We start from the raw sequence: 20,826 nt of genomic DNA, 5'->3' as shown, positions 1-20,826 counted from the left end.
GTCCTGCTCAGTCTCTCCTTGATAAGGCAGAAGCAGCTTTTATTTTAAGAAGAAGAAGAAGAAGAAGAAGGTTTATTTCTCTGTAATCCTGCTCATTATCTGCTGAACACACGGAAGCTCTGCGGAACAGCTGCCTTTCTCCACGCAAGGTACTGCTTTTAAATAGTCCGGGTGTTTATTTTAATGCCTTAATAGGTTTGTTATTCAAGAGAGGATGTGTGTGCACAGTGGTGTGTGTGTGTGTGTGTGTGTGTGGACGGACAGTTGCGTGGACTGAAGCAGGTCAGTGGAGCAGACACTTGCTGCCACTGCATCACTTCACCCTGCAGAAATGACCTTAACTCTGCCAGTCGGCGCACGCTGAACTAGATTCCAGGATTTTCGACCTGGTTTTCGGTGCCAGAAAACTTGATTATATTGAGTGAAACTAAATATTTACTCGGTATGCAACTGCTTGAAAGAGAAAATGGTCCATAGCAATGACTTTTATTTGACACTGGTCGATGAAAAGATTTTTTTTTTGTGATTTCTTAGTTTAAACTCGTTTAATTTCTAAAGATAATTCAAACTTTTTTTGCTTCTTTCATGTGACATAAGCACAATGGTAAATTCTAAACCTGACTCACAAGTTTTAAAACCAAAAAATAGTCCAAGACTATTATCTTAGTAGAACCAAATACCATCACACTACTAGGACGGCCACTAAAGTAAAGGATTGGGTAAAGCCTGATACATTTGACTTATTTTCCTTTAACGTTTCTTATCTTCAGACAGAAACTTGTCTGCTATCAACACACATTTTTCTATACAAGATATTTTACCAATGTCTCCACGAGCAGTGCTAAAGCAAGTGAAGGGCAGCTACATACAGAATATTCACATGTTGTCTGCAGATTCTACCTTTTATTAGGTTTTTTTTTATGCTTTTCTGTTTTTATTTATATCTACAGTGACAGTTTAAAAACCTAAAATACAATTTATTATAAATATTAATGCAATTTTTAGGGTAAATTAATGCTAGACAAAGAACCAACTGGTGTGCTGGTGCTAACCTTTTAGTCTAATAAAACAAAACACAACAACAATCAAAGACTATGAATTTGTTTTGTTTTACATTTTATGGAAAACATGAACTTAAATTGTACCATTTCATGATGATTAGTGTGAGGATGGTTGGAAGCTACAAATGAAGCTAAGCAGATGTCGCTATCTTGTAAGGTTGCTAGCTCGACTTGCTAGCTTAGGCAGCTAGTCCAACGGCTGCGAGTGTTTGAAAGCGAGGTAGAAATTATACTAAAGGAACATAAGTATATTTGAAAATATTGCTATAATAGAAAGTATTATACGGTAGCTTTAACTTTGTATTGGAAAGTTGGGAATTTGACCTTATTTAAAAAAATAAATAATTAAAAAGCCCGTCTAGCCAAAACGTTTGCAGGATACTATAGTATACTTTAATAGCTTGTGATACATTTCTGTTGACGAACATTAATACAATTGTATTTAAGTGTCTAGTTTCTGCCACTTGAGCTTCAAAGGTACACGAGATTAAAATGAAACAAAGACTTCTGGACTATTATAAGAGCCAGTGTCCAAACAGCAGAGCATTATGGGAACACTGGGTGGAACAGAAACAGTTATCAGGAAAGTCTTCCTCTGATCTTCCCAGAAATGACACACACACACACACACACACACACACACACCTAACCACAGGTTACATAACGCTTGTGTGGTTGATAAAGATTAGGTTGGGAGCCAAGAGTACACAGGAGGTGGAAATAGGAATCAAGCGTTCACAGGGAAGGATGAGACGATGGGAGATGATGATGACGGGGGACAATGGGACTGGGAGGTGCAGGTGTGTGTGTGCGTTAGACCAGACACCGAATGCTAGTCCGGAGAATGTGAGGTCGGGAAGTGGAGGAAGTCTGTTCAGGCTCACACAGCTTGAAGTGTTGTTGATGTTAGCTGCCCGTTGGCCTTTCAATGGTCAATCTGTGTATGGACGTCCTCTGGATCGTTTCCAAGACGACAGAAACGAAGCCACAACTAGTGCAGGACAAACAAGCTAACTGACTTTCTTAGGATCGTATCATGTCATTTTCTAGCATCTAGTCTTGATTTTAATCTGTTGCTTCTCTAGTCAGCTGACACTGACTGGACGACTTGTGGTGTTTGTCATGTGCTGTCGCGCCTCGAGGTCACACGAGACAAAGACTTGGAAAATTAATTTCTCAGTGTGTGAACAATGCCGCCTCGTGTCTGAACACGTCTGAAGAAACGGCGTTGATTATTTGAAAGAGAAGGGCTTGAACTGTGAGTTGGTGCGATGCTTTTCTTTGAAGCGTTTTTCCTTCACGGTAGAGATTAAAGACTTACTATGATAGTGAAATAACCGGAGAACAAAAACACCTTCAGTTCCATGAGTCAAAGATATAGTGGTAAATCACCATTACAGTGTTGACTTAACTTCCTGTTCAAAGGCGTCTGAGCAAGGAAGGCCAGACATTCCCCTTCTTAGACCTAAAGGGTGGAACCTCTGTGTGTCTTGGCTATGCCTCTGGCCCCTCCCTACAGCAGAGACTTCAGCGATACTACAGGGATAAGTCGGTCAACCAGGACATGGATATTTTTAAATATAGGTTTGGGGGCCCCCTACAACATAATGTTGATTTAATTTTTATTTTTTTCTGTTTTTTACGAAAGGCTTCCAAGGGTCACTCTGCACTCACAAATCCAGTAGGCCTATCTAGATTACTGACAGTAACAATGTTTGCCCTGACATCCTTGTCAGATTAGCTTGTTTTGACATCAGAATTCCAGATGATAGGTACTGTACATCAATTAGTGCAAGCAAGATGATGCAGCCAAGCAGCATCTCAGCCAAGGTTAAAAGATATACTTATTGGACGCCTGAGCCTCTCAATGTGGTAGTATGGATGAGTCAAAATCATCTCACTGGTTATTTCCTCTTATCTTCAGTTCAGAATACCTGCAGTAGAAACACATTACTGCTATTTACACCAGCTTTACTGCGACATTAAACAAATTATGTCACTTTCTCCAGCATAATATAAAACATTTAACCTTAAAATCCATTAAAACGCTAGTCATAACCCTCCTACTGCGCACCTGAATCTAAATTTTATGTGGGTTTTTAAGAAGCATACTTGTTGATGTCACAAATGTATATTGTAATGTTGCATTCAGGGACTCCTCAATCGTTGAACTCAAAGGAACTTCAAACTTCTTCCTGGTACTTTTTTTTTAACCAAACAAAGAAAAATGTCTGAATGAGTCTTTTTGGTTGCATTCCTTTTGCGGGGGAAAAGTATTCCGTCTGGCGTGTTGGTATTTTTGTTCCCGATAGGAAGAGATGCGAAGAGAGGCAGGAAGCACAACAATACAAAGACCCCACGTGACGACCACTGCTAGAGACCACCTTCACCGCCCACTATTGTCAGGCACATCCACCTACTGTTGCCGAGCCACAGAAGTCATTGAGGGAACACAAAGAAGGCAAAAAACCACCTGCATGCCAGATGATGTCACTTACGCACAGAAATATGCATCATAAATCTCAGCTGACAGGGATGATCTGTTAGCGTTAGCTTTAAATCAGGCTAAACTGAGAGGCTCCAAGAACAAACAATGGCTGTTTAACTTGAAAATTACTTCGACATCCTGTCTTTTGTTTTTATTAAACCACACAAAACAATGACTGGACAGCTGTTGTCTTTGACTTATGACAAACTTAGGTCTTTTATTTGGTTTTGAAGCAACACATGCCTTAAGAGTGAGGTTTAAGATGCATGCTGGGAGAAAGGCTGGTGGCCAATCTAAGACTTGCTGAAGATATTGACACTGCTAAAAACCAGACTTGGACAAAAGTGAAAATGTGACTATTGAGTTTATCCTGAATCACAAAATCAAGTTAATATCTAAATTCTTTTATTTTCATGCAAGTATTGATACTTGCATGAAGACTCTTAGACTCAAAACATCTGCTACACATCACGTCTCAGGTCAAAGGTTAACTAAAGCTTCGGACATTGGTTCGAGACTCGGGTCAGAACTGGGTCATGGATGATTCATACAGGTGAAAGGTCAAGAGTCAAGTGTTAGCTTAGTCACGGATGGACGGATCTCTAGAGGATGTGACCATCAAATCACACCTTGAGATTGATTGACAGCCACGACTTCTGATTTTGAAGAACTCCTACGGCATCGTTGTGGGCATTTGTTTGGTCATTTATTCATCTGTTGATATCTTTAAGTTAAATTGTCAACTGTTTGTAATGAAGCTCCAGCTTTATACTGGTGATTAAAAGTATCCGTTACATCAAAGCATGAAGATCATGGATCATTTCATGTTGGTCAACTTGCTAACACTCCTGACACGCAGCCCTCACGCTCCTGACAGAATCCTCCACGGCTCTGGCTAAATTCTCCAGGCTAATGAGCTGCTTTCCTGAAATAGACGGGTGATTAACCTCGCTCAGGCCGAGGCAGCGTGGATAATAAGCAAACCTGGCTCTCGGATCCACTCTCGCTGGTGTGTCCAGCGGCGTCTTCAATGTTGCACTTCTTCGCTCCTCGTAGCTCATGGATACTTCCGAGCTCAGCCTGACCTTCGCCCTTGTTACATGATCGATCGGGAGATCGCAGCAGTTATGGACAAAAAGGTCAGATTGTTTTTTTTTTCTAGACGTCAGCTTATCCGTGATGGATTTGTACGACTCTTGCTACAGTGTGCTCGACCTTCTCCATCCTTCCATGGACTATTGTCGCCGCTCTCCATTTAACGGCTGTTATTTCCGTCACAATGCCGCTGAAGACCAACGCTGGCGCTAATCTAGGCATTCATGTGGTTCCAACTGTCCACATTCTTCCAATTCACAGGGTGGAATGTTGAAAAGCCATTACATTAAACATTAGTTGTAAACACAACATGTCTCTGCATCTGGAATTGTTTATCATGTGTGCCATTTAACAAATTATTGAAATTCACAAACACAAGATATCACTTATTTGTGTCTCTTCTGTAAATGTAGAAAAACATATGCAACAAGCATCTTTCATCGTCCTTGTTTCCTGCCTTGATTTTGGTCGTATCACCGGCTTCTGAGAAATTATATCCAGTTTTTTAGTGGAGGGAAACTGATGGATCTTATTCCTGCATCATGTCCTGGCTAAGTTACGTCCTGACCTGACCATGAGACATTGCCAGCTCTACTCTGAGCCACTCCTGGATGACTAAGCTTCTCACCCAGTGTGCAAGGGTGAAAATGGCTTTATACAGCTTCTCAATCATGTACTCGAAGAGGAACATGAGTAAAAAAAAAAACAGGCATGTGAGCAGTTTTCCTTCAGCCTGTGGATTTTGTTTCAAACAAACATTTACAAACAAATTATGTTCCTTAAAAAAAAGGTATCGTCAAGCTGCTAATGTGCGATTGATGTATGTTCTTTGCACTTTGTTAAATCTTTGCACTTTGCTCTTCTTATTTGCACTTTGTTTATGAAACTTCTACTATTGAACTATGAAACAACATTCTATGTCTGCTGTGAACTGGAAACATAATTTCTCAAAGGTGACCTCCAGAGGGATTAATAAAGTCAATCTTATCTAATCTAATGCCGATCCCTTAATACATTAAAAGAAAAAGTTGTCTGTCCGTCAGAAAGCTACAGTATGCATTTTCTGTTGAACTGCTAAATACTTATACACTTGATATTTTCCACTTCATGAATTAAGATAACTCTTATGTATGATCTTAGTGACATTTGAGCCCAAGCTCAGTCCTACGTTGTCAAATGTGGCCCGCTTGAAAAAAAGACACCCCTGGACTAAAGGCTAGCTTTTATCTTAGCTCTGATGCAGTGTTCATGATGTCAAATTTCTTACTAAATCAAAAGTGTTCATTCATTTTCTCACAATGATTCCCATTCCTCGCTGTGGGGCTGGAGTATATTCCAGCTACCACGGGTGAGAGGCAGTGGACACACAACCATTGGAGTCTGTTGAAGGACACACAACCAATGCCCTACAACTACAGACAATTCAGAGTCAATCCACCTCTGTATGTTTTTGGACTGTGAAAGGAAACTGGATGATCCAGAGTTAACCCACGCAAACATAGGAAGAACATACACACAAAAAGGTAGCATATTGCCTCAAGCTAGAAGAGAACCCACAACCATCTAACCCACCTCCACTCTGGCTCCTTTCCGGTCTTCATTGTGTCTGTATGAAACGACCTCGATTATTTAAATGAAAACATGGTGATTTGACGAAGATATTTCCACATAAATCCATATTCATTCCCAGAACTCTGTGAGTGAGTGTGTGTGTGTGTGTGTGTGTGTGGTCTGAACTAAATACTTAAGTGGTCGGTTCATGATGGAAAAAGATTATGGCTAAAACTCTTTTCAGAACGATTTCCAACTCACGCAAAATTTAACTTCCACTGAGACAGACAAGTAATCCTTTAAATATAGGTTTCAAACCATTCTCTTCCTCCTGAATATTTCATCCTCCTATGAGAGAATGAAAACAAATCACGAGTAAACCACAAAAACAAAAGACGATCACAGTAAAGACAGTTGACTGGTTGTATGTGACGACATTGTATGACAGTTATTATGATTATAATTTAAGACAATGCATTTATAGAACTAGTTGCCACCTCAGAAAAATACAATATTTTCTAAGTATTAAAAATGTTAATTCAAATGAGCCAGAAAAATACAAAAATTTTAAACAAGATCAACTTCTTGGTAAATCTCACTATATTGTCATTTCTAAAAACGGTGTTTTGTGTGTGTCTGTATGTTTTGTTTTTTTGTTTTTTTTATTAACCTTATTTATCCAGGTAAAATTCTCATTGAGACCCAGGGTTTCATTTTCAAGAAAGACCTGTTCAGGGTAGGCAGTGGCAAAAACAGAAAGTTACATACACAAAACGCATGCAGGAGACACAACACAAATTACACACAGGAGACAATAAAGAACACAAAAAATAGTTTGTGTGCGTGTGCTTGTAGTGTGTGTCTGCAGTAGAGCTCTCCATCTGCGAGTGTGTGCAAGTGCAGTATTAGTATTCAGCTTGAAGAGTCTCGCTGTCGTACTTGTTGTTCTTTTATGCTAAAGGGTCTCTGGGGGGTCCATGTGAGACGCTAATAGCTGCCATGAGTCCAGACTTGCAGGACATTCCTGTAACTGTCTCCGAAGCGAGTGAGCTTCTGACGTGATTGTTGTGTTTGTTGTCCTGCGGCGGTTGCAAATGACCACATGGACGACCTTAACCTTTTTTTTATGAAGCAAATATGGGGAAAGAGGGAGGGGGTTGAGGGGGATTTGATTTGGTTAGCTGACGGACGCCTGTTTTCTGCCGCGGACTCACCTCGACCCAGATGGCCTCTTGTTTTTCGGTTTATTTCCTGTGTTGAGTGTCTCTTCCTTGGCTACAAGTCAAGACTGCATCCTGGTTTCCTGTTTAGACGACAAAAAAGCAGTGACTAGGTTAGGTTAGGTCGTCAATGTCTTTAAACTTAACATTTTTATTCATAAAAGACAAATGGTGAAAGTGTTTGACATATAAATATAATTATTGAACCTAAAGTTGTGCTTCTTTAAAACCAAAATACATTTTTCTAAAACCATCTCAACTTAGCAAATCTGGATGTTTATCTCATTAGAAAATGCTGATGCCACAAAAGTACTTCCTGGCTGTGCAAAGGTCATGACCTAATTATCAAGTGTGATCAATGGACGGACACGGAGTGCGTGTGGTGCATGTGGTGTCGTCCATCGATCCTGGTTCAGCCTCGCTGTCGGTCCTCATCATCGACATGATGCCTCTGACCCAATTTTCTCACACACACACACACACACAAAAGACAAAATGTGGCGTCACACGTGTGTGTGTCCTCCTCACACTCCGTGAAAAATCCTCCTCATAACAACTCAACAGCGTCTTTGTGTTCCGTACGACCGGGACCAAAACTGCACAGACCATAATTGAGTTACTGTCCCAGTTCTCCGTGACCGATTTCACCCGCAAGTTATTTTTAGTCCGGAGACGTGAGCCAAAGACGTCCATTCAAACATTTTGAAAAACTGGCACATCTTACTTAAATTCTGATTCAAACCTGATCTTACTGGAAATGGTGAACCCTGTGGCGTTTATCATTCTCTAATGGCTTCCGGCGCTTCTACTCCAGATGATAACCTTCGACCTCCGTGGGCCATTGTTTTAACCGTCGAGATTCGCACAGAAGCGTTCGAGTCATCTGTGTTTTTTGGGCGACTTTATTGGAAGTGAAAGAGGTGTAAAGATGAAACGATACCGTAGGTACTCGATTGTGTTTTGAAAGACACTTATTGAATTGAAGCTACAACAAAATATGGCCAAAAGACGACCATTCTCGTTCAAAAAAAAAAAAACAGCATGTCATCAGCGTAACGGTGGACAATGTACCATCGAAGATTAAATTTAAAGTATGAACCACTTTTTTTTTTAAGAAGAATAGGAAGTTGGATTAAAGTCTGTCCATTTGGAAACTAACAACAAATGTACTGTGAGTAAGTAAGTAAGTAAGTTAGTAATTTTTATTTGTATAGCGCTTTTCCAGACCAGGGTCACAAAGCGCTTAAACAATCAAAACAATATTCAATAAAGTATATACTTTAAAGATCAAGATAAAACTGATAACACAACAGGAGTTCCAGAAAATCAAGGAAAAGCCTGAACAAGTGAATCGTATCATAATCCACGTTTTGAGATTCGTATCGGATCATTAAGAGGGAATTGATTCAGACTCCAACCAGGTTTTTGCTGCTCCATGAACTTAAAGGTGCTGCTCTTCAAGTCAAGTCACCGGTTTAAATAATGATGATGATGTGGGTGAGTCGAGTAAACGGCGCAGTTCAACTTGAATTCCCTCAAGAAAGCAAATGATGGAATGTTGACCAGAGAAATGACACATGATCCATCATGTTCCATGCGAGTGTCAACTGTGGATGTTTGTTGTAAGAAAGTGTTTCCACTCCGTGTTGACGTGTTTGTAAGCAGAGAAAGTGAACCATGACTCGGGTCGGCTCTTGTTACCGAGTCTCTGATCCTGTGACCACACACACACACTTACAACACACCCATGCATTTCAACCAATCACCTTCCAGGTAGTATTCCACTGCTGAATACTCAATGTACAACAATCATATCCCTGTTTTTCCTTTATCTTTGACCTTTGACCTTTGCTGGTGAAGAGCTTCTAACTTTATTCAGTTCATTGAACATCAAGATACTTCACTTGTTATCACTGAACTGAGACCCTCCTCTCCTAAGTTTGAATTGGACAGACATTTGTCTGATTGGTGATGATTGAATCTCACTCTCGACCCCCCAACCTTCTTTACACCAGTTCAATGCCTGCAATATAATCAAGGACCGACTTTAGATTAAAAAAAGCTTGTGTTTCACTCATTTTCACTCATTTTCACTAGTTAACGGCTTAATTTTTTGGAGTAAACTTCACTGAAATATACATCATAACGTGGCAAGAGTCACAGTCCAATGTTACCTCAGAGAAAATGCCATTTTCACAAACACTTTTTCAATCAATAGAGAAAAAAAAAAAAACAATAGAACCAAGACTTACCACTAGTCTCCTGACCGGGAGTTGGTGGCCACTGCTCTGACATAATGCTCTTACAAACTACAACACAATTCTTCTCTCTATATACTGTATATCTTGAGATATGTAAGGTAGCACCGATTATTTCACTTTCCATCATGTTGACTTTTATCATAAGGCGTTAGCAGCACATCGTCAAAAGTGCCTGGAAATTACACTCGCACACTCTTTCCTGGCACCAGTTTTCCCTATATTCCTTCATTTTAACTAAAAAAAACAATCGTTTTTTAGCTGCTTCAATCAAATGTTACTCCATTTTATTTAATATTATCTCAATATGAAATTGTTCTTAAATCATATTTTACAAACGTACATGGCAATTCACATTTTAATTTGTGCTGAAAATGCAAAATTAAATCAGACTTTTTCTGTTTTGTTTCACAAACACTTGATTTCTGATGAAGAAAAGTTCATGGTGTTGCCCTTAGTTTAGCAGTCAAACTCATTCTGGGGTCCAAGGTGAGCAAATGTTTCAGGGAACAATCCTTTTAATACATTATTGCAGTTATTAGTTTCCTCATAGAATTGTATTCCAACTCATACATGTATCAAGCTCTCACTAACTGGGCTCGCTGGCCTTTACAGAAAGTAAAAAGGAAAACGTTATCTTTGACTAAAATAATCTGTAAAAGCAAAAAAACATAATTTTAAAGTTATCTACACTTCAACTCCTACCTCTTTCTCTAAAAGAATCTTGTTTTATTTCCCCTTTAATGAGAGATTAGAACGTCCAGTGAGGTTTATTACACGTCAATCACACGACTTAATAACTGAATTCTTCGGCGCCTTATTTGAGGCTCGATCCTTCCCCTCCTAAGAACGGAAGGTTTTAGAGGCTCTGAGGAAGCAGCGGGACTTCTTTCATCAACACTTTAATTCAGAGGGGATGAAAGAAAAGAATAAAAAAGACTTCATCACCGACTCTGATCTTCCTCCGTCATCGTCTCCTCATCGCCACCTCTGGCTGTCACTTTTGACAGCGGCTGAAGTTGGGAGGGAGGAGGGCGGGAGGCAGCTTTTACACAGGAAGGGAGGAGTGAGGAACCACAGGGTGGATGATTCTGGAGTGTGTGCACATAAGGGGTCTTTGTGCGTGAGGGCATCTGGAGAAACCAGCACACGCACACACACACACACACACACACACCAACCAGAGTCAATGACATCACAGCTCACTGAGCGGTTGCGTGGAATGTGACTGGGGAAAGGAGAGGCTTTGTGGAGGAGAGGAAAGAGACGGGAGGGAAGGAAAAGGAGGAGAAGAAGAGGAGGAAAGGGCTTTGCCGAGGGAACCGACCGGCACTCCCACTATCAGGACTGAAGCGAGCAGAGCTCAGATTTTTAAACCACATCATGGAATAATTTCAGTTCAGTCATGAACTTCTAAACTCAGAAGGTGAGTTTGTTAACTTTTTCTGAGCACTTTGATCTCATCTGAACCCTATTTATTATTCCTTTTTTTTACTTTTGAATATCATTTCTGCTTTTACCCTCAGATCTAGTTATAATATGAACTAAAATTAAGTCTGATGTTGGATTTAGTATCTCAAACACATCCCAGTTAAGATGATGATGATTAAGTCCTTCACGTATTGAAAGATGATGGTGATGTTTGAGAGTCAAATCCAGGATTATGGCTCAGTAGATCTCAGGTTGACAGTCCAGGCTGACAAGAGAACACCTCAGTCAACCAGAGGCAGCTCCAGTTACGCCACAGGATCATATTCATCCAAGCGACAGAACCATGCATGCCTGCATTTGTGAGTGTGTACATACATATCCATCCATGTGTGTGTGTGTGTTATGTGTGGGGGGTCCTTGGCAGGTTTGATCATTCCTAATGTGGAGGGAGTTCGCCATAGACCACCGAAGATCTCATTAAGTAGTTGAGAAGACATCAGCGTTGCTGAGAGTGTTTTCATACTTGTGGGAGATAATGAGAGTTTGTGTTTGTGTTTAAGGAGTTGATGGACTTGTTTAGCAGATTCAGGATTGAAAAATATATATTTTCTGGCTGGATGTGAGACTGGATTGTTATTATTGCTATAATCAATGCGTTAATGAAGAAAAGATAAGTCATAGAAATATTCCAGTTAAAGATGAATCATCCTCCCTATGTTGAAATACATACATTCTGATCACATCTGTGTTTAAAGGGCGAGTCAATCCAGGAATGAGGTTTGTCTCCAGAAAGTGAAGGCAGAAGATACCCAGCTGGGTTGTGCAGGTCGACGTGTAATATAAATCACGTGACTTACTCTAAACTGAAACAGAATTTTTAAGTTTAAAATCCTCTTAATCTCTTATTTTCAAAGACGTGTCAGTGGTCGAAAATTTGTTTAAATTCAACTTTTTGGAAATAAATTAAGATTTTGTGTCTCAATGTTGCACTTTTACCAACCGAACCAATACGCGTTTACCACTTTGTTCTCTTCGGAAATGTCTCTATGAACAAACAAAAGGTGGATTGTTTCAGAGGTATTTTTATGTTGCATAAACCAGTCTTTTCCCTCTAAACAACACGTGTCAAACTCATGGCCATGAGGTCATTTTACGAGGCCTGCTGGATGTTTGGCTCAATAATCTAAATCGAAGTGGTGTCTAGGAAGATGCCTGGATTAAACTCATGAAGTCTAGAAGAAGAAGTGATTCAACATCTGATAAGTTTTATTTAGCAAACATCATCCGTGCGACGTGACGCAGATAGAATCCTATTTTAGCCGTGCAGAGCTTGTGGAAAACGGTTCCCGTTTTGTGTGAGTCATTTGGTAAATTTGTGTTGGTTCTAATAAGGTTTGAGTCTTCAACTGCATCATTAGGTTCATGACTGATTGTGACAATATTCATATCAAAGAGATGAAGGATAAAGCGGCAAATGTTTAGTTGAAGTTAAAAAAAAAAAAGGTCGTTGAAGGACGTAAAACGGACTCAAACCTTTAACCAGACCAGATTTGCTCCTCCTGTAGATTGACTTTTATGGAGAAAAAAAAAAAAACATCTCCCTACATCTTTCCAGAACCACATAAGGTCCCTCAACAAATGTTGAACAATTATTTTTGCTCCTACACACCTGATGGTTTGCTCTTTGCACCTCAGGCTGCAGCACACTGTGTCCCACTATTAGAGGCTGAGCTTTGAGGACGGCTAGTAATGTCTGGAATGTCAGTTCCCTCTCAATGGGAGACAGAATCGACTCCTACAACACAACTACACACTGTAAAACAGTCGCATACACAACCTGTGTGCATCACCAGGAGCATTGGATATGAAACATTCCTGCAGTCCTGCTTTCCTTCGGGCAGTAACAGGATATCCTCCCGCTTCTGTCCAACCTACACACACACGCACACACACACACAATAACGCACACAGTCCAACACTGAGGCAGGAGTGTGTAGTGTCATGAATTCGGACAGGTCATGATAAAACAAACATGATCGGGACCAAAGGATGTCAGCAAAAGAGACTAGAGCAGCTGCTTCTCACGACAGACAGGAAATGACCTTTAGATCCTCGAAGTGTGTGGAGGGGACCAAGGGGCAGACCTAGGAACAGAAGCTGTTCAAGCTTAGAGAAGAAAATTGTTGTGGCCTGAAGTAAAATGAGGACTTTTTTTTTGTCCTTTGCCAGAAGGGAACAGGAAAAGTAGATCTGGTTTATTTATAACATTCTCACTCTGAGCAGCTGCTCACTGTTGTTTTTCTAGAAAACTGGGCGTCAGCATTTATCTCGACAGATGGAGTGGCATGTCCGACATGTCCTCGCGTCCAAATTAAATGCGGACGATGTTGCACTTTTTAGTGTCGTGTGTGTGTGTTCTTCTCTCAATATGGTTCACTTTTAATTAAATGTTATAGAAAATAAACGACCACAACAAAGTTATCTCAAGACACAAAACAGTTTAAACAGGACTATATGGGAGAAAAACAACACATTCAACAGCAATTCAACACTGCATGAATCACAGTGTGACAGTGGCGAGGAAAAAACTGTTTTTAGAAGGCAGAAACCTCGAGCAGAACCAGACTCAGTATTGCCTCCTGCTGTTCTATCACATTTCTGTTTATGTTGGTTTATTACGCTAATATTTAAACACCTCAGCGAGGAATAAGTTGTTCACCATACACTAGTTGAAAAAGAATGGAGGCAAGTTGAGCGAGAAAACAAGATGAAATGATGGGTGCAGGGAAAGATATAATCATCAACCATGTGACTTATCCCACTTATGATGACAGGACAAAGAAGAACGAGAGGAAAATTATAATAATTACACCTTCTTTTTTTTCCAACTATAGATATAATATAGTTTTTTTTACACGTTTTCTTCACAAGCGTTTGTGTGTTTTAGCTCAACACTGATCCAATTCACTGAATTGATCCTTGTTAAATCTCCGCACACACACTCACATGCCTGTTGACATGCAGCTTTGTGACATGCAAGAATGGAGGTGTGGTGCCACGAGCCAGTAAAAGCCCGAGAACCAACAGAGTTGTTTGTGCAGCGCTGAAGCACAAACAACTCAACAGTTGGTGTCGTGTAAACACAAATTCTAATAATTTTTACTTCTGGACGGTGAAATCGCCGTAGAATCACCGGTTGTATCATCTCGTCTTCGATCGTCTATTTGCAGAAACCGTGGCGGGTGTCAGAGGATGTGAGTGACCCAGTACCAAAAGCCCTGAAGAGTGTCAGTTTCCAGGAATCCGTCAGCTTTATCTCGGACCGGCCGATAATCATGGAAGTGCAGAGTCAGCAGTTACAGCACAGCTTGAACCAGGACCACTCTGATGGAGAGGTGGTGCAGGTGTGTAGACCAGACCCCCCCCCCCCCCCCCCTCTCCATGTGAGGTTCTTACGACTCAGATTCTAACCTGAGGAACTCAATGTTGCTGCAGGAGATCTGCTACCTGGACCAGGTGTTGAACGCCGCCTCGGAGTCGCCCACCAACGGAAACGACTCGCCGTCCGCACGCACGCCATCCATCAGCGTGGCCGGAACCTCCCCGTCCGTGTGCGTGTCGGCCCCCCCGCCCGCCACTCACCAGTGCATCACGGTGGAGGGCCAGAAACAATCCACCTTCCTCTACCAGGACGAGTCGGACGTGAGGACGAACGGCCACGTGCAGGCCGAGGACTTGGGGCGCGGCGGCGCCAGGTTCGAGCTCCGGGCCTTCCAGGAGGAGAGACGACCCGCAAAACTGTTCACGCCCGGGGAGGAGCAGGTGGTCCGGGTCACAAGGAGACGGAACTCTGGGGAGGTAAAAGAGAACAGAAATATCATCTTCTTGTTTGTTCATTTCGTTTTTCATGTTTCTACCTGATCAAGTTTAAAGTTAAACATCATCATCACTCGTGGAGTTCTCACATTATTGCAATGTCATAACAATAATGGATGTCTGGGTCAACTTGGTGTTCATGGAATAGATGAGATAACATCAGGAATTATTTAAATATTAAAAGAGTTTTGTCAGCACCAGGGTTCTAACAAACATTTGTCATTTCTAGTAAAAGAAATATGTAAATCCAGTTTAAAATTCATCTTACCAGTTAACCCGCTAATATCAACATATATCTTTTTTTTGATTGGTTAAAAAAAAATGTTTTTACAGGTGTAATGTTTTTTATATTATTGTATTATCACACCAAGATAAAACATAATGAGGATTTTATAAACTTTTGCATAATCCTCAGCAAAAATGATAGGAACTAATTAAAACTTTAGAAAGGGGTCCAAATATTTTCATTTGCAAATTAAAAAACAATAATTGATCATTGATAATGGAAAGTGTTAAATGGAATAAAAGTTTACACTCGTATACATGAATTTTGATTTTTCTGTGTTTTTTGAGGATTTGTTGTTTGTGAGAAGATTGAAATGTTTTTCTTTTTACGTCATCGCTTTTATTCACGTGATCAGAATCAGAATCAGAATCAGAAAAACCTTTATTAGTCCCGCGAGGGGAAATTCGGTTTAACAGCAGCAAGAGAAATGAAACACCCAGAAATAAAAACGAGAAATAAAATCTAAATGGAATAAAAGATAAATCTGCGCTATATAATATTTACACAATCATATTTACATAAATAACAAGAGGTGCAGTTAAAGATCCTTTGCTCAAGTATGTTATAAGCAATTACACATCCTATTCATACAGAGGAATAACGTATGTTTGTCTTGTTTGAGTCTTTAATGAAAAAATAAATAATAATGAAACAAATTACTGTGACTTAAATGGGATAAATATTTGGCGCCCTCTGCTGGCTCTAAAGTGCTAGTTAACCTGTCCTAGATAAGTAAGGTAAGGTCATTTGTAAGACATCTGTATTTCTTGAAAATGTATGAATTAAGTTCTTCTCAAAAACAATTTTCTGATCATTTCAAATTCCTATAAACTTCATATAAGACTGTGTGTGTTTGTTGCTCCTCCAGGCTCAGGAGCTGGAGCGCGAGCGTCTGGAGCTGATCAAAGATCAAGCCGTGAAGAAGAACCCAGGAATCGCTCAGCGTTGGTGGAACCCCCCTCAAGAGGTGGACTACCAGTCTGTAAGAGAGTTATTCTTCTGATCTTTGGCTCATTTGTTGAATATATATTGAAGGTTCCTCTGGAGCAGCAGCTGGACTCTGAGCAGCTGGAGTCTCTCAGGAAATACCAGGAGAGGAAGCAGCACAAGCAGACCCACACTTATGTCTACGGACAGGTCAGCTCAATGGGTTTTTATCCGTTAGAAAATAAGACAAAACTCATTTTATTTTTCAATCTATTGAAGATGAAATCTTAACTGATGCTCAGTTACTTCCAGAAAGTGTTAAAACTTCCAGAAGAAAATTAAAACCTGCATCAAATACAAATAAATTGTTAAAATATCTGACCAGGGATTAACCAGAAAGGCATAAAAGAGAGCGCAGTCCTCCCCCAAGCAGCTAAATAACTATATTCCTTTTTAGTGAAGTCAATTGAACAACAGGTGGCGGTATTGCTTAAAAAAAAAAAAATCCTTCACACTGTCATTAGCATCATCATTCTTTTTTAATAATTCCAATTCCTTGTTTCTCACATTTCAGCCTCAAGTGTCTGGACCCCCGACAGTGGTCACCTTTGACCCCATGCTAACCAGGAAAGAAGACGTCGAGGAGAAGCAGATCGACTTCTCGTCCGCCAGGAGGCAGTTCCTGCAGAGCGAGTGTTCCATCGCTCCGCAGCTTTACACCGCCAAACCCTTCTGCAAGTCCACCACCAGGGGGAGCAGCGACTCGATCGCGGACGAGGGCCACGTGACCTGGTCCGACGAAGGGATAGGAGGAGACTTCACCTGCGCGAGAGCCGTCATGACGATCCTGCGCGATGAAGATGAGGGGAAGGGTCTGGAGCAGCTGGAGGAGTCGGACTCCGGGCTGGACGAGCTGTCGGTCCGCTCGCAGGACACCACCTTGTTCGGTTTGGACAATGTTTCGGACAGCGGGGCGTCACTGCCCCCGACCCCCCAGCCGACGACTCCGGTGTCGCCTCCGACGCCTCAGCCCACCACCCCGATAAACGGGCAGACGGGCAGTTCGGCAGAAGAACAACTGGACTACCAAGCAGAAGTGCTGGTCCAGAACGCCATCCAAAGTGCCCTGGGATCTCCGAACAGAGACCAGTGGCAGTCGTCTCTGCCCGACCTGGATTCTTTGCATCTGAGCGCCCCAGTTTCTCCATCCTCTGCTTCCACCAGCAGCCCAGTGCCAGTTTCTTCCTCTCCCATGTCTTCTGCCGGAACCCCCGGACTCCAGTCTCCGGCGTCTTCGAGTCCTGCTCCGTCCATCCCGTCCCCTCAGCCGACTTCCACGCCTCCCTCGTCCCAGCCCATCATGCAGAGACCCAAAGAAGGAGGCCCCAGGATCAAAATCCAGTCGTCCTACGCCAGAGCGCTCGCGTCTTCAGAACCGACTCCAGCTCCAGCTCCGGCGCCGGCAGTCACCGCTCCCAGACCCACTCCGGTCTGCCGCCCGCCGTCCCCTCCGAGCCCGGAGAAGAACGAGTTCAGCTACTTCAGCAAGTACTCGGAGGCGGCCGAGCTGCGCAGCACGGCGACCGCCTCCAAGGGCCCGGAGGTGGAGGCGTCCAGCGGTCCCTTCCGCCTGCGCTCCAAGAAGCAGAGGACCTTGTCCATGATCGAGGAGGAGATCCGGGCGGCCCAGCAGAGGGAGGAGGAGCTGAAGAAGCAGCGGGAAACTCTGCCCGCCGTGGCGACTCGTACAAGCTTCCCCCCGAACAACGGTCAAGGCGCCGTGAGGTCGGGGGCGAGGAAGACCACCATCAACCCGGTGGACAAGATGAAGAGCAACAGTCTGCCGACCAGACTCACGATGACAGCCAGGACGGCACCAGGTGAGTTCGCCCCCGAGGTCTATGGTTGCACAAGACTGGGATGTAACTTAAAGAAACAGTGTCTTTGTAAGAGCTAGAACATGCAAGTATTCCGTGGTTGGATGTAAGCCCATGAGATCATTTTTATGTTGAAGGAAATAGTAATCCATTTTTAAATAATTACGGTATAAGATCTAGGGCAGGGTTGGGCAATTACAGTTTCCCAGGGGCCACATTATATACTTATATGTTGAGAGGGGCCACTAAGCCAAAAGAGGAGTAACAATGTGACAGAAAAACTTTTTTTAAAAACAAGTCAAAGCAACTAAGAAATTTTAAAAAAGGATCAACTTGAAATATACATCAATATGCCAATAAAATGTTGACAAACCTTAAGTAAAAAACAAAATTGATATAGAACTTTTTTCTTGAATTTGGTCTCAAAATTTACTATTTTTGGGCAAGAAATTTTCATGGAACAAAGGAACAAAGAAAAAATAAGTCCTAATCAAAGGTAAGAATTATTTAAGAATGTTGTATTTAGAATTTCAAAATAAAGTAGTTAACATGTCTGACCTCATTAGGGCCGCATGTGGCCTCCGGGCTGCACTTCAATCAAGGGACTAGTTGTTTTTTTTAAAAGCACCAGTTTCAAAGAATGGGGCAAAATAAAAAAGATTCATCAATATTATTTTTAATCGACTGTTCTCGTACTCGCAGGAAAAATCGAGAAGGTTCGTCCAGCCCCGCCGGTGTCGCCCTCTCACTCCGAGGGGGCTTTATCTGACGCCGGTAGCGAAGACTCTTGCGGGTCGAGGCCCAAAAACTTCATGCAGACACTGATGGAGGACTACGAGACGCACAAGGTGAAGAGGCGAGAGAAGCTGGAGGACAACAGTGTAAGTATTTATCTTTAGAAACAGTTGACAGAGACCCTAGACTAGGGTGAGCAGAGACCGTTTATGGACATATTATGTTGCGCCCTTATTATGTAGGTCGACTGCTTTGTTAAAAGAACCTAAATATCTGATCATCTGATCATCTTAAAATCTTTATTTCTGGTCGGATGGCATGTGATGACCAGAAAGTCTGTGGTGGTGAGTCAAAAAAAAGATTTAAAATGTCAGAGGAAGTGAAAATAGCCACAGAGGCAAAGCTCTGGAAATAAAAAAAATAAAAATGGGAAACTGTAATTTTCCTTTTTTGGCAAAACGTAAGTTCACAAGATAAAGACTCATCATTTGAAAATTATTTATTATTACCTTTTTATTTATACAATTGGAATATATGATATAATATAATAGAACACAAATAAATGTGTATTATCATATATGTATCTACAATATTTTATACATGGATAGAAACAGATACTTCATATATTGGCGATCTACACCAATAACATGATAAAATAAAATCCTGAGATACATTTTTACATATACAAGTTGGTGTATTCAGAATATAAGTTTAATTTTTTACAATATTGTAAATGGCAACAACTTATATATTCATCATATATTTCTTAATAAGAACTATAATTTAGGGGTAAACAGGTTTCTATTATTCATATAACTGTATTTTATACTAGGATAATCCATTGCAAACATGCAGATGAACTGGTTTTAAAAATGTTTTTTCTTCACATTTTAAATGCCGAATCAAATGTATCTGAACTTCTCTGAACGTCTGTGATTTATTGTGAGATTGTCTCTGTGATGACATCATCCATCTGTTGACCGTCAACTGTTGCTTCTCTCTTGCTGACGGCTCAGTTTGCCCAGTTGTTGCTGGCTAGCAAGGCAACCACAGAGGTATCCGTCACATCCCACTCGCTGTGGTAACAGGCAGACCTGGGAAACGCTCAGGGAAGGCTAAAAATGAGGAAGCGGAGAAAGTTCCTCTTACACTTGCACAACAAATATTGCCACGAAAACATTGTTGCTGCTCCCAGGTCTGCATGTGATCCACTGGTGTTGATGCTGCATGAACTTTTGTCCGTGGATTTGGTTGAACCCCTGAACCTCCCCGAGTCACGTATCTCAGTGCAAAACAATTCACTTAACGCCTCTTATTCCTAGAATTATTTAGTTAAATACACAAAATTAGAATCATTTGTTTTACATTCTTGTTTGTTAGGTGTCCGTATTAGCACTGTGGCTATGCTAGCAATCCAGTGAATCTTTTAAACATAATATTTTACTACATTAAAGCAGTTTAAACTGTCGTAGCCTTCATTTAGCAACAATGCTACTTCAGTACTACTTTTTAATATACTAAACGTTTTGGGAAGTCAATCATGTGCAGTACAATAGCTTATCAGAATGCTATCAGTGTTAGCTGTGGCTACTGTTATAACTACAATACTAGCTTCTGTTCACATCATCGTAGTTCATTATTTATATTACTTTTGTGATACAGAGAAAGCTTTTTAGGAGATTTGCTAAAGATACTTTTCAATACTCACCTGCAATTTATGCAACAATAACAATAGAACTACATAACTATATTATTTGGTTTAAGATAAGCTAGCATCAAAGCTAGCATGCAATTAGGCAGCATTTCTTTATAGGCATGTTAGCCGTGTCAGTAATGAATTTACAGTTTATATATTATTCACAAGAGCCATTGGTTATTTTTATTTTTTTTCTCTTTTGGCAAACTTTAATATTGCAACACTATTGTAGCATAGCTAAAATACTACATTCTCTTCATAGCATTTCATTATTTATACTGCATTTGTGATACCGAAATAGCTTTTTAAGCTTTGTAAAAAAAGA

The 20,826-nt window shown here is 41.0% G+C and overlaps 1 protein-coding gene across 2 annotated transcripts in view; it reads left to right on the top strand.

The window, feature by feature from the left end:
* The window catches only part of palm2akap2 (PALM2 and AKAP2 fusion), a 68,287-nt gene that overhangs the window by 43,996 nt on the left and 3,465 nt on the right, over positions 1–20,826 (top strand). The window contains exons 10-16 of one of the 2 annotated variants that reach the window (XM_087791127.1): positions 14,335–14,508; positions 14,600–14,962; positions 16,135–16,233; positions 16,302–16,403; positions 16,768–18,073; positions 18,773–18,951; positions 19,822–19,860. In XM_087791127.1, coding sequence (XP_087647253.1) covers positions 14,335–14,508; positions 14,600–14,962; positions 16,135–16,233; positions 16,302–16,403; positions 16,768–18,073; positions 18,773–18,951; positions 19,822–19,860 — 2,262 coding nt within the window. The remainder of the gene's footprint in view (positions 1–14,334; positions 14,509–14,599; positions 14,963–16,134; positions 16,234–16,301; positions 16,404–16,767; positions 18,074–18,772; positions 18,952–19,821; positions 19,861–20,826) is intronic. The other variant, XM_087791128.1, reaches the window with a different exon arrangement.

Source organism: Callionymus lyra, chromosome 5, assembly GCF_982586985.1.
Source record: "Callionymus lyra chromosome 5, fCalLyr1.hap1.1, whole genome shotgun sequence".
NCBI classification, from domain to species: Eukaryota; Metazoa; Chordata; class Actinopteri; order Syngnathiformes; family Callionymidae; genus Callionymus; species Callionymus lyra.
Note: the sequence above shows the minus strand (reverse complement) of the source record. Positions and strands in the feature narration are given on the sequence as shown.